General features: G+C 34.6%; 1 protein-coding gene and 1 non-coding gene across 10 annotated transcripts in view; both read left to right on the top strand.

Moving 5' to 3' along the window:
• The window catches only part of SEPTIN7 (septin 7), a 57,099-nt gene extending 36,613 nt beyond the window's left edge, over positions 1–20,486 (top strand). For 6 of the 9 annotated variants that reach the window (XM_036327328.1, XM_036327329.1, XM_036327327.1 and 3 more), the window contains 9 exons: positions 2,636–2,753; positions 5,404–5,496; positions 6,552–6,648; positions 8,412–8,463; positions 10,114–10,239; positions 14,463–14,483; positions 17,349–17,484; positions 18,381–18,520; positions 19,430–19,469. In XM_036327328.1, the coding sequence (XP_036183221.1) occupies positions 2,636–2,753; positions 5,404–5,496; positions 6,552–6,648; positions 8,412–8,463; positions 10,114–10,239; positions 14,463–14,483; positions 17,349–17,484; positions 18,381–18,520; positions 19,430–19,469 (823 nt within the window). Of the gene's footprint in view, positions 1–2,635; positions 2,754–5,403; positions 5,497–6,551; positions 6,649–8,411; positions 8,464–10,113; positions 10,240–14,462; positions 14,484–17,348; positions 17,485–18,380; positions 18,521–19,429 lie in introns of all 9 variants that reach the window. The other 3 variants (XM_036327326.1, XM_036327335.1, XM_036327331.1) reach the window with 2 other exon arrangements.
• On the top strand, positions 8,144–8,271 carry LOC118666681. The gene has a single exon (XR_004971030.1). It is a non-coding gene; the product is annotated as a small nucleolar RNA SNORA30/SNORA37 family (small nucleolar RNA).
• Positions 20,487–20,891: the final 405 nt, after the last annotated feature.

The following is a 20,891-nucleotide window of genomic DNA, read 5'->3' as shown; positions in this document are numbered from 1 at the left end:
TGTAAAAATGGCTTATACAATTTTTTTTCAGTCCTAGATAAGCTAGCAATGATTTTTACTTTGTAGTTTCTCATACATACTTTTTTTAACTTGCTTTCATAGAGAGGAACAGTGTTTTAATCATAGTTATATATTTCAATGTGGCTAATTTGGCTTTCTTTTTTACTACTGTGCCACTGATTGAACCACCCAATAAGGAGAAACAACCATAGCAATTAGCTTAGATTATATTCTAAGAAACTCCAAAGATGTTATTTAAAATAGATCTGAGAGAGAAGGTTACAGAAAGACAGAAGTACCAAACTCCTCACGTACCATTTCTTTGGTCACAAAATTTATTTGGCTTATTTCACCTGAGCCATCACAGCCACATTGTTTAAGTATCATGGCATCAGTACTAAACTTCTACTTACACCGAGTTAAGAACTAAGTATCTAGACATTCATCTGGTTTGATTGTTTTTTTTGTGTGTGTGTGTGGTTTTTTGTTGTTGTGGTGGTGGTTAATTCTTGGTTAATCCTTACCCAAGGATATGTTTTTTCCATTGATTTTTAGGGAGAGTGGAAGAGAGAGGGAAAGACAGAGAGAAACATTGATATGAGAGAAGCACATTGATTGGTTGCCTCCTGCACGAGCCCTGACCAGGGCCTGGGCTGGGGAGGAGCATGCAACCAAGGTACATGCCCTTGACCGGAATTGAACCCCGAACCCTCTGTTTGACCCTCAGGCGAATGCTCTAACTACTGAACCAAACTGGCTAGGGCTGGTGTGATTGTTCTCTTTGCCAGCCTGCACTCTCTTTTTTGTTGTTTTTATTTCCTCTGCCATTTTGAGTAGATATATGTATAATTGGTAACTGTAGATGTTTATAATTACTCTTTAATCTTTTTCTGGGTAAATGATTCAGTGGTAGGTAATTGCTTTTAATCTGGGTAAATGACGAAGCATAACTCAGTCACTTGATCTTAGGAACCCCACCATCTCTCCACGAAAAGGAACTAGACTGTTATATACTATCAGACTAGATAGTCCAACACCCACGTTGCAGTAGTGTACACCAGTTCCTTCATAAGAGTACCTTTCTCTTCTGTTTCCTGCTTCTTTCTCCACCTTTGCCCATTATCACTGTTTTGGTTTCGCTTTATTACTACATAAAGCCTTAATTATGTAGTTTACCATTTTTTGCAGTCAGATTGTAGTGGTACAAATATTTCTTTTATTTCAAATATTTGTCTACTATGAAGAAAGCACAAAAATTATCTCAAAAGGTTCAAAAAAGTAACATTGCCTAGCCAGTGTGGCTCAGTGGTTGAGCATCAACCTTATGAACCAGGTCACAGTTCATTTCCTGGTCAGGGCACATGCCTGGGTTATGGGCTGGATCCCTAGTGTGGGGCCTGCAGGAGGCAGCCCATCAATGATTCTCTCTCATCATTTATGTTTCTGTCTCTCCCTCTCCCTCCCTCTCCAAAATCAATTTTTTAAAAAAGTAATCTCAGAAATACAACACACACTCTATGGCCTTTTATGATTTCTTATTAGCTGCTCCCTGAATTTACACATTTTTAATCATTCCAGTTTAACTTGTAAGGGTTTTTATGTGTTGTTGTTTTTTTCCTGGAGACGGACAGAGTAAAATCTTAATCTGAGGTTGAATCAATAGAAATTGGTCAGTTTGTATTGAGTTTTATTATTTTAGGTCAGCGGTTCTCAACCTGTGGGTCGCGACCCCTTTGGCGGTTGAACAACCCTTTCATGGGGGTTGCCTAAGACCATCCTGCATATCAGATATTTACATTATGATTCATAACAGTAGCAACATTACAGTTATGAAGTAGCAATGAAAATAATTTTATGATTGGGTCACAACATGAGGAACTGTATTTAAAGGGCCAGAAGGTTGAGAACCAGTTTTAGGTCTTTTGGGCTCTCTCCAAGATTTTGTAATTCTCATGAAATCACATTTCTTCTGTTTCCCAGGGGGAAATATACTTCTTAAAATTGCATGGGAAATAAGATTTTTTTAAGCAAAAATTTTTTGATATAATTCAAATGATGTGTAGTGGCTTTGGGCCATTCATTGTTTGTCACAGGAATGGGAGTTCAAAATGTATATTTCTGATGTATAAAATGTGTTTTTGAATAGTTTCTCAGCTTAACTATTTTTGGAAATGGAACAAAGTTTTGTCCATTCATATGTGCTACTTAGTATGCATTAAGTGAAAGAATATGACACTAAATTTTATGTAGAGAGTTGTCAATCCCCTGCTCACTGCAGGCTGAAGTTCTAGGCAGTCTGATACATGAATAAGGGCCTATCTTATTTGAGTAGTCCCTGGATTTCCTTTTTTCCTGGAGTAATTATGAGTTGTTCCAGCAATGTATTTTCAGTGCCCTCTCCCCACCCCCAACCTCACCCCAGCGTTAATTTTTTATTTCAGCTATTGTTGCTTCTTTTTCTTTGTTCAGTGGTAGATAATTGCTATTATAACCACTATATCCCAGCACTTCTTTAGAGAGTATGTCTGTCAACTAAGTAAAGTAGTTCCAGTGTATTTAAATTAGCATTTGGGGGTGTGAAGAATCTGCTTTTCCAAACTTAAAATTCAGTTATATTAAATATTGTGTATTTCAGACTTAAACCATTGGATATTGAGTTTATGAAGCGTTTGCATGAAAAAGTGAACATCATCCCACTTATTGCCAAAGCAGATACACTCACACCAGAGGAATGCCAACAGTTTAAAAAACAGGTAGGCTGAATGCGCTTAACTCCTGGCTTTCTCATACCATTCATGTAATTTGTAGTTTTTCACATTTTCAGTCTAATGTGTTACAGTGTATTTCTCTTGCTACTTTTCCATGTGGTTGTTTGCGCTGTATTACAAGTAACTCTTGAAAATAATCCTCTGCATTAGTTTTCTCCTGAAAGCTCTTCTCTGTTATCGTGGTGCCTTTATTCTTTGTCGCTTAAGGCAATTTTAGACGTTTCTGTATAGCTTTCAATAGCATCCCCACACACTTTAGAATTATTTTCATGAATTTCCAAGAATATTACTTTTTGAAAGAACATGATTATGTTTTCCCCCTCATTTTGTCATGGTGCTTTCCCAATAAAACAGTCAAATTTCTTCTGTAATGGGTGTATTTATTTCAGTGCCTTGATAGCACTGTTTGTCATTTTATTCAGAAAAAAATTTTTGGAATACAGTGGTACCTGATAATTTCTTTAATTTTTAATTTTCTATAAAAGTTGAACACTTTTTAAGTCAGTTTATTTTTTCCTCATTGTATTTGGTTTGTACATATATTTTATGAAATGTAGGGTCAATTTCTGGTTTGTACATATATTTTATGAAATGTAGAGTCAATTTCTGGAATTACTCTTCTATTCCAGTAGCTATTTTTTAATTTTAGGCCAATGTTCTGTCTTTTAAATTGCAGCTGTTTTGTATAATATTTTAAAATAGATCTTAGAGTTAATTATATCTTATTTTCCTTATAGTTCTCTTTGTAACAAGAAACCTTATTTTTTCACATTTTTCAATATAAATTTGAGGATATCTTAAACCTGTTAAAAAACAAAAACCTGCTGAATTTTGCTTGTTAAAGCTATTTAGATTTTGAGACTGTTTTAATACATTTTTACTATATTTGGCATTTCTATCACTCTCATTTTTACTTTATAATGTGCTATTTCTAAATTAAAATACTAATCATATACATTTCTTCCCTTTGTCTTGATTTTAATGTATCTTGATTTGGAATGTGCTATTTCTAAGTTCAAATACTAATCATATACATTTCTTCACCTCTGTCTTGATTTTAATGTATCTTGATTTGGAACAGTAGTACTAAGAACTTAAAAAAGATGAGCAAGCAATGATCTCTTCTTCCAAATCAGTTGCATTGTAGTGGTTGTACAATTTTTTTTTTATATGCTTAAAAATAATAGTTCTTAACCCAGTGTGCCTATCAAGCTCATCTGGAGAACTTTTTCAAAATGAGTTATTGGCTTCTATCTCTACCAGTTGGTTCAATAGATTAAGGTGGGGCTTTAGCTTCGGTATTTTTGAAGATGTTTATTCAGGTCCTTTAAATACACAACCTCTGCTCTTAGAGCCAGCTTTTAGTGTTTCTTTTTTTCTGCTAGTCATGCATTTGACACATTATTATTTAGTTCATGTTTTTTCTATGTAGATACACATAACCTCAATTGTAAAACGTGTGGTTCTGTTTTTGTATGTGTGTTGTTTTTCTCCCAGTGGCAATTTTATTTCCTCTTAGTATAGTAACCATCTAACACATTTTGTTTAGGATCCTTTTACTGCTGCTGGGGACCCTTGGCAGTGAGAATAGCACTGAAATACCAGTACAGGTAGGGAGCTAGCTAGTTCTAGGTATGTTAGTGGTTTGTTGTGAATTTGAATAGGGCCAGTAGTTGAACAATATTTGGCTATCTATGTTTTGTTTAGAATTTAAAATAATTTTGGACAAGATAATTTAATTTGAAGTGGGTTATTTCTGATGTTATTAAGTTTATCTTTCTCTTTTTTGCATTCTCCTCATTAATACCTTCGCTTCATTATTTCCAGAGCATATTTTCTCCTTGTGCTTGCCCAATCTTGTATCTGTTGTTCCTTGGTTTGTGTTTATGCACATTTACATGCAAGGATATGTTCTGATGGTGTAGAATTTTTTCTACTGAAGCCAATACTGTATTTAGTTTTACTTACCTTAGCCAAAGTCTTCAAAAAATTTTAGGTGAGTTTAAGCATTGTTGATTCAGCCGAATAAAACAGTTGGAGAGAGCTTTATCTAGAGAAAGAATCTCAGTCATCCTATATAATAAAAGCCTAATATGCAAATCGACCAAACAGCGGAATGACCGGTGGAACGACCCGTTGCTGTGACATGCACTGACCACCAGGGGGCAGATGCTCATGCAGGAGCTGCCCCCAGCCCACATGCCCCAGGTCAGCCAAGGTGGGTGCCAGTGGGGGCCCCCCCAATCACCCCACTGGTCTCCCCACAGATAGGCCTTGATCGTCGGCCAGGCCTAGGGCCCCTACCCATGCACGAATTTCATGCAGTGGGCCTCTAGTTGTAAATAAATGGCCTACAGCCAATATAGTAGAAATCAACTAGAGAAAGCCCTTTCTGGAATCTCACCTCATGTTTAGACTCTTTTGGAATTATAACCACATCACTTTAACACTTCTGAAGTAATTGGACTTCAGCAGTGGTAAAGACCAGCATAGTACTTTGTTTTTAGATGAGTTTTTACATTATTGAAAAACAGTCAAGGACCTAAAGCTGAGGGCTCATAGGAATTTAAGATGAGTATAATAAAAATAAAGTTAATGAGTGGTGCTTTTTTGCTAATTTCCTCTTCCATTTTAGATAATGAAAGAAATCCAAGAACATAAAATTAAAATATATGAATTTCCAGAGACAGATGATGAAGAAGAAAATAAGCTTGTTAAAAAGATAAAGGTAGGCTCATTCCCATACATATATTAAAATGTTTTGGGGCCTTAAAAAACACTATAATATCCACAACAGTATCAGTTGGGAGATTATTCATTGTTGACTTCAACTTTGCTATTAACTCTGTTTGGTGACTATTATATGTAATAAGGCATTGTGTGGAATAGAGGGATGAATAATATAATTCCAATCTTCATATGGTTTTCAATTAACTGGTTTCATAAGATTTCCCTCCTCAAAACCAGGTAATGAGAAGTGAGAGGATTTGTTTTTAAGCACTGTTATGCTCAATCTTTGTTTTAACAGCCAGACAAAATATGTTCACTTTTGTTCTTTTATAAAAACTAACCAAAAATCTATACCAACATACTTTTTTGTATTTTTAATTTATAGTGGTTTCCTAAGTACCCTGGTCCTAAAAAGGTTTTTATAAATGGCATTGTGTAAGCACATAATTATCTTGGAATAATGAAATACTTTACCAATAAAGAATTTCTGAGTTTTTATAAAAATAGCCATATATTTTATATATTCTTATATACTCTGGGAGCTACAAGAAATTTGAAAGACTATTCTGATCTGGTCTGGATGAATACAGATGTGGGCCCCAGATTTGGACTTCCAGATGTATAGTCTAGTGAGTGTAATGTTTCCTGCTTCCAGGGCTGTTAGGGTCACTTTGTGATCATGTAGGTGGGCTAGTCACAAGCCTCATTTTTCCCCTCAATTTGCCAATATATTTTTTACCCTTTCTAGTTTTTCAATATGGGACAGCTTCTTTTTGGAATGATTTTTTTTTACAAATAATTTGATCAGTACCTGCTTTAGTACCTGCTTTAGTATTCTAAAATTTTTAGAGAAAATATGTTATTCATTGTTTACATTGCTAAGAATACCATGATATGGCAGTTTACTAAATAGTAATTGAATGCCCTATGAAAGTGAATATAGAAACTATCAAGGTAATTTTTTTACCAATCTGTTCTTGAGTAATATAACTTTTATTCTTGACCTGTGAGGACTACAGAGATGTATTTGAACAAGAATACTTTGTTTTATAGGACCGTTTACCTCTTGCTGTGGTAGGTAGTAATACTATCATTGAAGTTAATGGCAAAAGGGTCAGAGGAAGGCAGTATCCTTGGGGTGTTGCTGAAGGTAAGGTTTTCTTTAGTGAATGACTTTCTGTAAGAGCTCAAAAAAGTGATAAAAATTTGTATTTATAGTAAGTAATATAATATGATCACTGTATTGATATATTTTAGATTGTCAGAGTTAGTTATGAATTGTTTTATTTAGTCTCATTTTCTCAAACATTCCAGTTTCTCAGATCTTGTGTCCTCCTAAGTCAGGCAGATATGTGTTAAACCCTAACACATACTCAGAATTCACTTGTCAGTGCGCCACCCTCCCACCTCTGCCCCATCACTAGGTCTATTCTGTTTTGTTGTTTGAACACATGAGAACAGTGCAGGGTTCTTTACCTGGGATCCAAACATTGCCTCTGAGGAATTTAATAGTCTTTCTGAAATTGAAAACAGTTTTGGGGAAAAGGCCTCTCTCACTTTTATCTGAGTCTCAGTTGGGTCTAGGATCTCCAAAAATGAGTGAGAACAACTTTCATAAGCCCAGTGAGAGCATTCACAGCCTCCGTTCCTCAGACAGAAGCTCCCTCTTTAGGCATCTTCTCTTCAGCGGGGATCGTTACCAAGAGATCCTCTACTCATTTTGTAAAGAGTTTTAAACATCAATAAAATCTTAGCTATAGTATCAACTCTCAGAAGTCCACTGGCAAAAAGATGCATTTCCCTAAGTTTGTATTTATTATTACTAGTTTAACCTAATAGAAAGATTTAAGTCTTCTGTTTTACAGTAACTTGGAACAAAGATTGAGTCATGATTATTATTTTTTAAATATATATTTTATTGATTTTTTTACAGAGAGGAAGAGAGAGGGATAGAGAGTTAAAAACATCGATGAGAGAGAAACATCGATCAGCTGCCTCCTGCACACCCCCTACTGGGGAGGTGCCCACAACCAAGGTACATGCCCTTGACTGGAATCAAACCTGGGACCTTTCAGTCCGCAGGCCGACGCTCTATCCACTGAGCCAAACTGGTTAGGGCTAGTCATGATTATTTTATCTACTTGTTACTACTATGAAAAATTCTGTAATTTTTAGGGTATTGTTCCAAGTTACTGTCCTTATCAGTGGCTCCCCCCACCAATGAACTATACTCGTTCCCAGCCCTTAACCCAGATGACCTGCAGTTGCTAAGCAGAGGCTTTAGAGCTTGTACAATCCTTGAAATCTGCGATGAAGAATTTACTTGATATCTCTAGTTTTAGTGGTTTCTCCCCACTAAATATGTCCCTGTAAGTTATAAGGGGGTTTCTAAAGACATCCCTCTTTTACTCTCCCACCACTAAACTTTTAAAATGCATTTTATCATGGAGTAAACGTATTCTCTACCAATAAAGGAAAAGATATGATCTCCCTTTTCAACTTCACAAAAGTTCCTCTGAAGAGCTCATTTTGTTAGATGTATATATTTGATCACTGAAGATTAAACCACAGTAAAGCAGTATTACACTGTGCTTGCCAGGCATGCCCTTAGGTTAAGTACTGTGTTACCGTGTTAACCCTGAATGATAGCACTTTCACAGGTCCTGCCCAGGCAGTGGGGCCAGGATTTGGTAGCTGGTGATGAAAGAAAACCCTTGAGTGCATCTTTTTCCTGGGACTGTGCCAGTGGTAGCTGTCACTCAGTGGCACAGAGGAAAACAAATCCTTAGTGAAAAATTTATCTATGCTATTTTGCATATTCTTTTATTGTTGTTACCCCCACTTTTCTGTGAGATTTTCTTTGAAAAGCTTGCAGTTAATGGAAATGATACATGTGGTCTATTTCTTTTATAGTTGAAAATGGTGAACATTGTGATTTCACAATTCTAAGAAATATGTTGATAAGGTAAGTGTATGTAATGATGAAAACAAGCTTTTTCTTTCCCTAAATAAAGTTAGACTTGGGCAGATTTGTTTTGCCTTCCATAAATGTAGCTAGTTTAAACTGGTGTCTCATTCTAGCACTAAAGTAAGTAGTGCATGGAGACAACTTGGATTATTTCACCAGGATTTTAAAGTCATTCACAAAAATACAAAATAAGCTGTGTGGCTAGGTATGTATAGGAAAAAAGTCTATCATTGTATTTTCAGTTGAGGTTTTAACACTGAAAGGGGTATGGAAAGTTGAAAAAAAAACTTTTGCTTTTTTTTTTTTTAATGCGAAAAGCTTGGGAAAAGTGGAAGGGAAGGCTAGGTTTTGAAGGCATGTTTCCTGTAAAAGGGAGCTTATAGTTGAAGAGGTTATATGGTGTCACCTATAAGATACACTGGTGCCAAAAATTGAGTGACAGCCAAGGAGAGACTATAATGAGATAGAGTGCCTTGATTCAAAGGCTGAGAAGAGAGCTCCCACAGCATTGGAACTCTAAGTTTGGAAAATCAGTGACAAGTTAGCAAGAGCTATTTATTCTCAACCACTGGCTTTTCTTGGAATAAGCTGCCTGGCTTTACTGAAGTGGAGAGGGATAGAGCTTTAGGTGTAACTATGGTGGCCAGAGAGAGAATAAAGTCATCAAAGAGCAGAGTATAAAGAGAAAGGAGACATGGAAAACCCAGACTTAGAGCCAGGGGCAGTAAACTCTCAGAGAACTGCATAGGAATGTCAGATAGTAGGAATTAAATCATTAATTTAACATGACATTCTAATCACAAAGGGGGGATTGATAGTAAATGTTTCATGGATATTGGGAAGAATAAAAACGGAGTACACCTTTGTCTGTCTCCCAGAAGGGAGTTTTGGTAAAGTGGTGGAGTGTTGAGGAAGGGAGGATCGAATGATACAGAGACCTCCACACCACACACATCCAAGAAACTGCATTTGTGGAAGGAAATCATGCAGCAGCTCAGGGTGTCTTTAGCATTTCGAATCATTAAGGAATGATGACATTGCCTGATGTATTGTGCAGTTTATTTTACATGTATTGATTTTATATATTATGGAAATGCTACAAGCAAACATTCATTTAGCCAAGATACCACATTCATTGGGCAGTTTGAATAAACAAATTTAAATTCCCCACTTTAAATTCATCTTGATATGTGATCTAAAGTGTCCCTGTGAGTTTATTACCTTAGTAAAAATTCATGTTAATACTGCTAAAAGAAAAGGAATTCTTTCAGGTTTTATGAGCGTCCGTAGAAGCTAATCTACTTTCCCTTCTCTAGTAAAATACATACAGCAGATCCTTGAATAATGTCATTTTGTTCAATGCTGTTTTGTTATGATGTTGAGAAGCCATAGGAACTTAACTCTTATTTATATTGTTTAGCCTGGAAAGTTGCAGAACCTACCAATGATGTTAAGGGAGGACTTACTGTAGTGTAAAAGTAAATACTCTTATGTGGAAATGTCATCTTTAGTAAGTGCTTTGAGGGGATTTATGGCTCTTAAATTGTCATTTGGAACCTAAATTTCCATTGGTGTCAAGGTAGTGCATGTATCTTGCTCTGCTTTTTAATAAAAGCAAACTCTTGATCTGTTACTTCCTTACGACAGAACACATATGCAGGACTTGAAAGATGTCACTAATAATGTACACTATGAGAACTACCGGAGCAGAAAATTGGCAGCTGTGACTTATAATGGAGTTGACAATAACAAGAATAAAGGGCAGCTTACTAAGTAAGTACACATCAGAAAAGGTATTATGTCGTATATAATTATATTGTTTTCTTTTCATCAAGTATCTCCTGGCTACTCAATGGAAAACTGGGATGTTACTTATACACAACAGCAGAATTTTATGTTAACCTTTGTTTTGGCAGTTTTATATTTTCCTATTCAATTGTTGAAGGAAGTGTTGTTACCTTGTTTTTAAGAGAAAGAACCTTTCATTCTCTTAGTCAGTTGCCATTTTTATCATCTGTGTACCACACAGTTAATAGATCCACAATTAGAAATTAAACAGCTCCTTTAGAAAATACTTCCTTTTTTTTTTTAAAGGAAAGAGAAAATTTACTATTAAGATCTCTTAATCCATAATGCTTGTAAGATAAGCATCTAATTGTCTCTTTAAAAAGACTTCACATAGAGCTTCTCCCTTTTATTATGTCTTTTTTAAATAAGACTTTTTGATAGTGGAGTTTTCACTAACAGATTATGTAGAAACAAGGGACAGAACCAAACTAAAAGAATACTTAGATGACTCTGGTCTTGGTTACCATCTCTGCTTTCTCTGTTCCTGTTGTGTATTTACACGGAGTAAATTGGCTGGGTTTGGATTTCTTGGAGCGGTGTGAGTGACTACCCAGTGTGTAGCTTCACCTACTTAGTGCAGATATCAGGCTGCATGGTTTTGTGATGGGATGGGGAAAGAGGTGTGTGAAGACATGGTGAGTTAACCCGGGTAGTTCTTGGTAACAATGTCTGTGCCCTTTTTTTTTAAAAAAAAACTTGGAATTGCTGAAGATCATAAGTATTATCAAGACTATTTTAACTATAGTATGTACATTTGTAGCCAGGTGTTATCTACCATTCAAGGATAATCTGAAGGATCATCTGTATAAATAATGAGAAAGGCAAGTTTTCAAAGTAGCCATTACTGTGTTTTATAGTGTCCAGCATCCCTTATAATGGAACAAAAAGAAAATGTTCCTTTTTTCTTTTTTAGTTATGTCTCCACATGGCCTTTACATTCCAGAAGAAAGCACACAAAGCAGTTCTCTTTTAAAACCTGTGTTTATTTTCTTAATGATATTTGGGTCATAGTCCCTAATTTCTTATTTAACTTTGAATTAATTCTTATGTTATTAGCATGCTTCTTTGAGAAACTTTAGCGATTAATTTCTAGGTTTTCTGGTTTCAAGGATCTTGTGAGTGTGATTTTTAAAAAGGTAAATTTCTGGGTTTAATCATTTAGCAAGTGATTCTGTTTCGGTAGATGGGGGATGGGCCTGAGTTTATATTTTTAACTAGAGGCCTGTTGCACGAAAAGATTCGTGCAATAGGCCTTCCCTTCCCCCTGGCTGCCGGCACTGGTTTTCCTCCGGCACCTGGGACCCAGGCCTTCGCTCCAGCAGGAGCCGCCTTCAAGTCTTCGCTGCTCCGACCAGAGCCGCCCTCAAGCCTTTGCTGCTCTGGCCGGCCAGAGCCGCCTTCAGTCTTCGCTCTGCCGCTTTGTGCCTACGTATGCAAATTAACCACCATCTTTGTTGGCAGTTAATTTGCATATCTTGCTGGTTAGCTGATGGGAGGTGTAGCGAAGGTATGGTCAATTATCATGTTTGTCTATTATTAGTTTTTAATAAGCAGCCTGAGTGATTCTGATATAGGTGATTAGTAATTCATGTTTTGCAAAACATTGACTTCTAGGAAAAATTGATTTGGTTAACATTTTTAACAATTTTTAAATATTTAAAATACAATTTTTAAATATTTAAAATACAATTTTTAAATACTTAAAATATTTGCGGTAAGGTTCAGCACATGAGAAAAGGCAAGACTTTTATTTGTTATAGCAAAGTTATCAACTTTATCACAAAAAATGTAAGGATTATTAATAATTATTGTTAGTAAATGTTAATAAAATCCTATCCATTTTATTTTAATATATCCTTTAAAAGGCCATTCAATTATTTGTTTGTTTCATTGAATTTTTCAATTACAGTTCACATTCAACATTATTTTATATTAGTTTCAGGTATACAGCATAATAATTTTGACAATCATGTAACTTATGAAGTGATCCAATCCTATTTTATTTTATTTTTTAATACATTTTTATTGATTTCAGAGAATCGGAAGAAGAGAGAGAGAGAGAGAGAGAGAGAGAGAGACATCAGTGATGAGAGAGAAACATTGATCAGCTACCTCCTCCATGCCCCACAGTGGGGATCGAGCCCACAACTCAGGCCTGTGCCTGACACATAATTGAACCGTGACCTCCTGGTTCATAGGTTGACACTCAACCACTGAGCCACGCCTGCTGGGCTCCTGATTTCTTTTAAATGCACTTCACTAGCTTAAACGTTTTATAACTGTTTAAAGAAAAACATAGGTAAGTCCACTCATAATTTTATATGTTAATGTGCTGTCTATGTATTTTTCATTAAATGTATGCGCTTAATGTTTAATTTTCTTCTTTTAAACATTTGTTCATGTCCTAAAAATAAGGAATTGTTTGTTTCCATATTTCAAATACAAGGCTTTTAAAGTAGTACTGGGATATGTTTTTTTGTTAGTTGCAGGTAAGGTGTAATTCAGAGAAAAATAGTAAAACTTACAACAGTGTTGTTGAAAATTCTTCTGCATATACAGGATTCCGGTGTGGATTACTTGAGTTAAATTATACCCCAGGTGAAAACATTAAAAGTAGAATTCTATTGGAAATGTATTTCTTCCAACTGGAGAATGGCTGACATTAGAATAGATATTGATCTGCTATGTTAAGTTAGGTTTTTACTGCTTTATTGAATAACACGTACTGAATCTTACAGAAGTCACTTGGAAGTTTTATCCATTGGCTTGAAAATGTTAGCAGTTTATAAAATATTCAAGTTGACTTAAAAAAAAATCAATAAGCTAATTTTTTAAAAGTTAGATATTAGGTAGTAAATTAAATTGATTCATCTTATATTTAATTTTCTGAGACAGTTTTGGGAGGACTGTAGAATTTATGGAACCATGGATTAAAAATAAAAATATTTGGCTTGTATGTCTGAAATGTGTTTTTCTGTTATGTTAATGGTCCTAGCCAGTGGTTGGCAAACTGCGGCTCAGCAAACCACGGCTCGCAAGCCACATGTGGCTCTTTGGCCCCTTCAGCGTGGCTCTTCCACAAAGTACCTAGACCAATTATATTTTGGACAGACTTAAAAACAAGATTTAGACGTCATGTTGTACACCTTAAACTTATACAGTGTTTTTGTTTTTTTAAGATTTTAAATTGATTTTTAGAGAGAGGGAAACATGGATGTGAGAGCAAAACATCCATTGGCTGCCTCCTGCTGTGACTCTCTTAGTGGACATGTGAAAGGATGAGTCATCTGGTGGCTTCGAGGAGTGAGAGCCCCTTAAAGAGAACTCTAGAAAAAGCCAAGTTAAGTCTTTGGGGATTTAGTGTGATATTCAAGTTGTCATAGCCTTTCTTTTAAAAAAAATCTTCAAGCCTTTTTATTTCTTTGGTTGAGTTCTTTTAAATTTCTCTGACAAGTTTAAGTTTGTAATTTTTAATGTATCTGAGTGTGAAAAAGAGTTTCCCGTTAAGAAGTAGGCAGGTAATGTAATGTAATGTGTGTGTTTTTTCTAGCCATCTAAGAAAAAGTTTTATTTGAAAAAAATGTTATGACAAGTAATCCTTTTTCCCGTGTTTTCTACATAGTAAGCATAATTTTGTATTACTTCTAAATACCACTTTAGTAAAGATGACCAGAAGTAGGGTGGCAATTTATTTAAAAATTAAAGAGATTTGAAAGGTCATTTTGACTAGTGAGAGGTGTCAAAAATTCCATTTTTAAATATATGTGACCATTTTGTAAATATAATACTGGAAGATCAAATTTTTTTGGTCAGGAGTCATATTTTTGCAAGGTGAAATATTTAAAATATCTCAAATGTGAAATAATACAAATTTCTTTTGAAAGGACGCATATTTAAATAGGTTTAGAAATTTGAGCAGGCTATAAGAAGATAATTGCACAGTGTATTTATATTTACAATTTGGGATAGTAAGTACTAACAGAATTTTGGAAAAGAAATAAAATCACATTAACAAATTTTGCCATAAGCTTTTATTTTGGGGCACATACTTTATTTAATTATAAAATCTATGAATTTGCCTTTAATCGCTGCTTTCTGGTGTGGTTCACTTTACATATGCTAAGTTTCTGTATTTTTTGTTCTTTTAGATATGACACATATGAAGGCATGTAAGTGGCTATTTGTTTTTCCAAAGACAGCAGGTCTAGTATGTAGGGATTTTTAATATATAAATTTTTACCTTAAAAGAAAATTTCAAAACATTATAGCATATTTCTCTGCTATAAAAGTGTTATATTTTCTCCCAGAGTTAATTAAATAAGAATCTATATAACAATGTTTACTCTTGGTAAACTGATAGTCTTTTTACATGCAAATTATGCTATGAATTCTTTAAATTTATATGAATTGCCTATTTCCTCCCAGGGATAAAATTAAAAGAGCATTTTATAGATAGGTTTTTATAAGTAGGAATATATATATATTTAACTTTAAAATCACAATTCTATCTGAATTTTAAATTTTTAAATATATTTAGTCTTGAATATTTGTTTTCAAATCACAGCAGTATTGTTGTGTAATCTAAGTTGCTTAAACATATTCAGTTATTAAGACTCACTTCAAAAATAGTTATTAGATTGTTTCTTTTCTAGACTAAAAGGTTTTAGGAGGTGGAAGAAGTGAGGTTATTGATATACACCCTTTTTGAAAATCTGACAGCAGCTTTGGACCCTCTTACCCAGGGGTGGGCAAACTTTTTGACTCGAGGGCCACAATGGGTTCTTAAATTGGACCGGAGGGCCGGAACAAAAGCATGGATGGAGTGTTTGTGTGAACTAATATAAATTCAAAGTAAACATCATTACATAAAAGGGTACGGTCTTTTTTTTTTTTAGTTTCATTCATTTCAAACGGGCCGGATCCAGCCCGCGGACTGTAGTTTGCCCACGGCTGCACCAGAAAAATGCCCCCATGTGCGTGTGCAACACACATTTGGCATGTAATTTTTTTGTTGTTAGTCCTCACCTGAGGATATTTTTCCATTGATTTTTAGAGAGAGTGGAAGGGAGGGGTAAAGACAGAGAGATACATCAATTGTTTGCCTCTCCCAAGCACCCAACTGAGAGGATTAAGCCTACAACCCAGGTATGTGCCCTTGCTGGAATCGAATCCGAGACCCTTCAGTCCGTGGGCCAATGCTCTATCCACTGAGCCAGACCGGCTAAGGCTGCCATGTCATTTGGGGTATTCATTTGCTCTGTGCCCAAGAGATGTGATGCCATAACATAAGAAACATATTATTAAAAAGGACCTCATCAGCCTCTAGTGAAATAATAATGGCATTTACACTTAAAATTTTATTATTTGTTGACCTCACTTTTTGAATGCAGGTTCTTATTCTAAGTTAATGTTTGGCTTAGTTTCATTTTCAGGACTTCGGTTTCATTGCTTAATTGTTAAACTATACTGCAGATTTGTAAGTTTTCTTTTAGTGAAGAAATCTCCTTTCGTCAAATAACATTTTATTCTAATTTGCACTAATTGCAAAAACAGCTCATCTTGATCACAGCAGTATATCACATTTTTATCCTTCCTGTTTTGCTAAGAAAAAGCAGTCACCTATATTCTGTCCTGTTGCTCTTTTTCAGTATTTTCTGTTTAGCTCTCTTGTCCTCCTTGATAGAGAAGAGTGCTGTAAGGGTCAGAAATAGGCAGCCTCCTAAGGAGAGAATCAGCATGTTCATAGTGTCAGGTCAGGGTTAGTAACTACCCTTGGAGTTAGGGGTGATATTTAAGACCTGATTTTCTTTTTCAGCCATTATTTAATTTTTAAATCACTTTTTGAAATAAAACTCACCAATTTAAAATGTAAAATTCAATGGTCAAAGCCTGTTTTTGTGGAGGCCAAGTCAACATGTTTTAACAACAGTTGTCCCAGTGTTTTGAATAGTGTTCAGAGCTCCTCAAAGCCACAGAGCTCACTTTGCTCTCCTCGCTGGGGCTGTAGTAGGTTACCGATACTTCGGCATTCTCTCGATTCTATAAATATCCTAGTCTTTACATTAAACTCATTTGTGTTCTTTTTCAACATAAGAATTTTGAACAAAATTGTGCAGAGATTTTAGCGTGTGGACTTGAATGTCAGTGGAATACTGAACTACGTTTGTTTATGCTTATGTCTATTTTCTGACATACTAAAATAATTATTAAGATAATTATTTGCTTCGGATTCTCTGTGTGTGTTTGTTTTTATCACTATTGTTATCAATCTTGAAAAATTAAGAAATGAAATATTTGTGTTAGGTGGGATAAATTTTCAAGAGCATCAAAGTTACCAAAGTGGACTAAAAATGCTCTGCATGTAGTATTGACTGGGGTCATTTCCAGCACATCATTTCAGTTACCAAAATAAGTTTGAATTATTGTTAACAGTATAATTATGATGTCAGTAGTTGTCTTAGAGATTGTAATACTTGGAGATTTGTAGAACTAAAAGTATTCTACATATATTACTAACTCAGTTCCTTTTTTCATGTTTTAATCTTGTTTAAAGAAAGTACAAAATGAAATAATTTTCTCCTAGTTTCCCATTCTGTGAATGTATTTTGAAATGTTTCCTTTTCATTTTCCTTCTACACTTTATTTAATAGGTTATCTTTAGGTTAGATATGCACTAGGTGTAGAGAAACATCCTGCTAACAGTTGCCTTTGTTTTTTAGATCTATTTTCATAATAATTACTTACTAGAGATTTAAGTTTAGATAAGAAATTTTGTGGAAGTTCTAGATTATAAATATTTATAAATATTAAAATTTATAAAGAATTTTTAACGCATTTATGGAACTTCAGATCTGTGTTCAATGTTATTTATATGATGTCAGAATAATTGAAAAATCATTTGAAACTTATTTTCAAGAAACAGAAAGCAGAGATTTTAGTAATGCCATACAGTATCTCATTTGTTTTGATCACTCAGTTTTGTGTTAACTTTTTATTTCTGGATGTGTAATGATTATTCTTCATGTTCATAACAGGAGCCCTCTAGCACAAATGGAAGAAGAAAGAAGGGAGCATGTAGCTAAGATGAAGAAGATGGAGATGGAGATGGAGCAGGTGTTTGAGATGAAGGTCAAAGAAAAAGTTCAGAAACTGAAGGACTCTGAAGCTGAGGTAATCAAACTAATAGTTCCACTTCTTACGACACACTTCCTTTTCAGAATAATATTGTTCATAAAATTCAAAGATAATAGAACTTTTATAAATATTTTTCCAAATTGAATATAATACTCTAATGTAATAAAATGGAGAAATAAAAGCAAGCACTATGTTTCTATAAAATATATACTTCATTATGTAAGTAGACATAGTATATTTGGTAGAAAGACATAATAGAATAGTTATAATGAGTTGTTAGTTATAATGAGTAAGTTATGAAAAATGAAATTATAAGCCATTCCATATATTTAGAATAAGAAAAGTAATTCTCAGAGTTTTGAGAAATTTAACTTACTCTTTTGAAGGATGAAACCTTTCTTAGCATTAAAGGGCCTACCTGTAAAGAGATCTGGGCCAAATTTCCCCTAATACTGTATGTAAGCCATATCTCCCTGCTTTCTTCCCACTGATGTCAGCTTTCTGAACCTTGAATTAGGAGACAGGTTCAAATCCTGGTTTTCTGCCACTTTCTGGATAATGACCATGGCATAGGACTTAAACTTGTAGTCTGTTGCTTATCTATACAGTGGGAGGGAACATTGGCGTCTTCCCTCGTGAGCTTCCTACATGTTTGTGAGTAATGAAAAATGAGATAGGATATGTCTGCTGTTAGAAAGTGTGCTACACACCATAAGTTTGTAGCACTTTCCCCCATTTCTCAAGATTATTCTCTTGGGCCTCTGTTTGGGGAGGTCACAAGTCCTATAGGAAGAGGAATCCTAGTGCTTTCCAGATGGTGCTCTGTTTTATAGCACAAGAAGTCAGTGCTCACACTCTTAACATTAGGATGGATGAAACACACTTTTGCTCCCGAGTTCTTAACCACTTTTATATGTCGTGCTGTGATTTAGCTCCAACGGCGCCATGAGCAAATGAAAAAGAATTTGGAAGCACAGCACAAAGAATTAGAGGAAAAACGCCGTCAGTTTGAAGATGAGAAAGCCAACTGGGAAGCCCAGCAGCGTATTTTAGAACAACAGAACTCTTCAAGGTAACTAACTCCCAAGAAATGTCTAGTAATGTTTTAAAGAGTTATTTTCCTATTTATTAAAAAAAATTAGGATAGCATTTTAAAAGACATCACCCCTTATGCATCCTAAGCATAATTATTTTAATGGACAAATATTTTTATATAGGTGAATATAATCTAATATAATGCCAATTTTTTCACTACAAACATTTTGCATGATTTAACAGTCATCATAACTAAATTAGTAGGTTCATAACATTCTGCCCAGTTGACTCACCATAATCAGTTTCTTTCCTTCTCGCTCCAATTATTGGACTAATGGTTGTGCTCAGTTTTTAGTAAGCATAGAAAACACTAATCTAAAGATCTTTTATGCAGTCAGAGGTATGTTTTAATTGTGTTGAAATTATTTATTTAGGTAAAATTCTTAAGATAAAATTTTGGGTATATTAATTCCTACTGCAGTTAACACGTTTTGCAGTCTTTAAAGTGTTGTAAGGATTCTACAATTTACCCTCACTGATAAATGTTTTTAAGATGAGACATTTGTTCAATTAACTTTTTCTCCAAGGAGGAGGAAAATATATTTGTGAAAGCAAATGCATTTCAGAATACAAACGGCGATAGGAGAAAAGGATACCCTATTAGATATTGGTTGATTTTTTTTAAATTTGCACTATTTTGAGAATTGTTCTTATATATTGAAAATTGGTTTTTATCATATGTTTACTGTATTTATTTGTCAAATATTTGATTGCCTAAGAAAATACTATTATGGACTAGCATTGTCCTCCTTGTTTACTCTATTAATTTTTCAAATGAAAAAGTAGTGTTTGAAAATCCAACACAGTTGTAGTTGGGTTAGTTATTGCTACCATTTGTTGTTTATAATGTTGTCAATCATTTTGCTTATTTTCTTTAATCATTTAGAACCTTGGAAAAGAACAAGAAGAAAGGGAAGATCTTTTAAACCCTCTATTGACCACCAGTTACGTATTAGTTGCCAATATGCCAGCTTGGACATCAGTGTTTGTTGGATCCGTTTGACCAATTTGCACCAGTTTTATTCTTAATGATGGATTTAACAGCATGACAAAAATTATTATTATTTTTTTGTTCTTGATGGAGATTCAGATGCCTTGAATTGTCTAGGGTGTTGTGTACTTAGAAACTAACAGCTCTAAGTACCTTTCCTACATTTTCTTTTTTTATTAAACAGATGTCTTCAATTTAATGCAAGAAAACATTTTACTATTGTACAATCATGTTCTGGTGGTTTGACTGTTTACAGGATATTCCAAAATAAAAGGACTCTGAAAGGTTTTCACTGAGGATAAATTGCCATAATATGATGCAAACTATGCTTCTCTATAATAATTACAATACAAAGGTTCCATCCAATGCAGCATATACAATAATGTAATTTAGTCTAACACAGTTGACCCTATTTTTTGACACTTCCATTGTTTAAAAATACACATGGAAAAAAAAACCTATATGCTTACAATGCACCTAGAGCTTTTTTATAACAGCTTTTTTTTGTTCGTTTGTTTATTTTGGATTCTTTAAATATATATTATTCTCATTTAGTGCCCTCTTTAGCCAGAGTCTCATTACTGCTTCATTTTTGTAATAACATTTAATTTAGGTATTTTCCATATATTGGCCCTGCTAAAATAGAATATAGCATCTTTCATATGGTAGGAACCAACAAGGAAACTTTCCTTTAATTCCCTTTTTACATTTTATGGTAAGTAGCAGGGGGAAAATGCATTTATAGATCATTTCTAGGCAAAATTGTGGAGCTAACGACCAACCTCTTTCTACCCATGTGCAGCCTCTTTATTTTACTAGAAATGGGAATCATGGCCTCTTGAAAAGAAAAAAAAGTCACCATTCTGCATTTAGCTGTATTCATATATTGCATTTCTGTATTTTTTTGTTTGTATTGTAAAAAAGTCACATAATAAACAATGTTGTGATGTAATAGAGTGTGGGTCTGAACTGTTCTGCAGTTGATGTACAAGACGAGTATGTTTGGGAAGAAACTTTCCTACTTGAATTTGTCAGCTCCACGATTGCAGCGCGTCTTTTGTCTGTTTGTTTCACTTAGAATGTGTATGTGTTGCGTTTCTTTTTATTGAAGTACTGCTGCTCTAGAAACAGGTTCTCATGGTTACCGTTTTGAAAGTCTGTATTGTGATAAGGCACCTCTATTCTACCACCATGACAACTTCCACGGTCTCCATCCATGTCATGCCTCAGGTGTTCTTCAATCTGGTAGAGGAGCGATGCAGCTTTCTGGGGCCTTTTGATTGACTTCAGGCTCTTCGAGCATATGAAGGGCTGTTTTTGCCATAGGCTTGTGAGAACTGCTGTATTGTTTGTGATA

Source organism: Myotis myotis, unplaced genomic scaffold (genome assembly GCF_014108235.1).
Source record: "Myotis myotis isolate mMyoMyo1 unplaced genomic scaffold, mMyoMyo1.p scaffold_m19_p_11, whole genome shotgun sequence".
Lineage (NCBI taxonomy): Eukaryota > Metazoa > Chordata > Mammalia > Chiroptera > Vespertilionidae > Myotis > Myotis myotis.
Note: the sequence above shows the minus strand (reverse complement) of the source record. Positions and strands in the feature narration are given on the sequence as shown.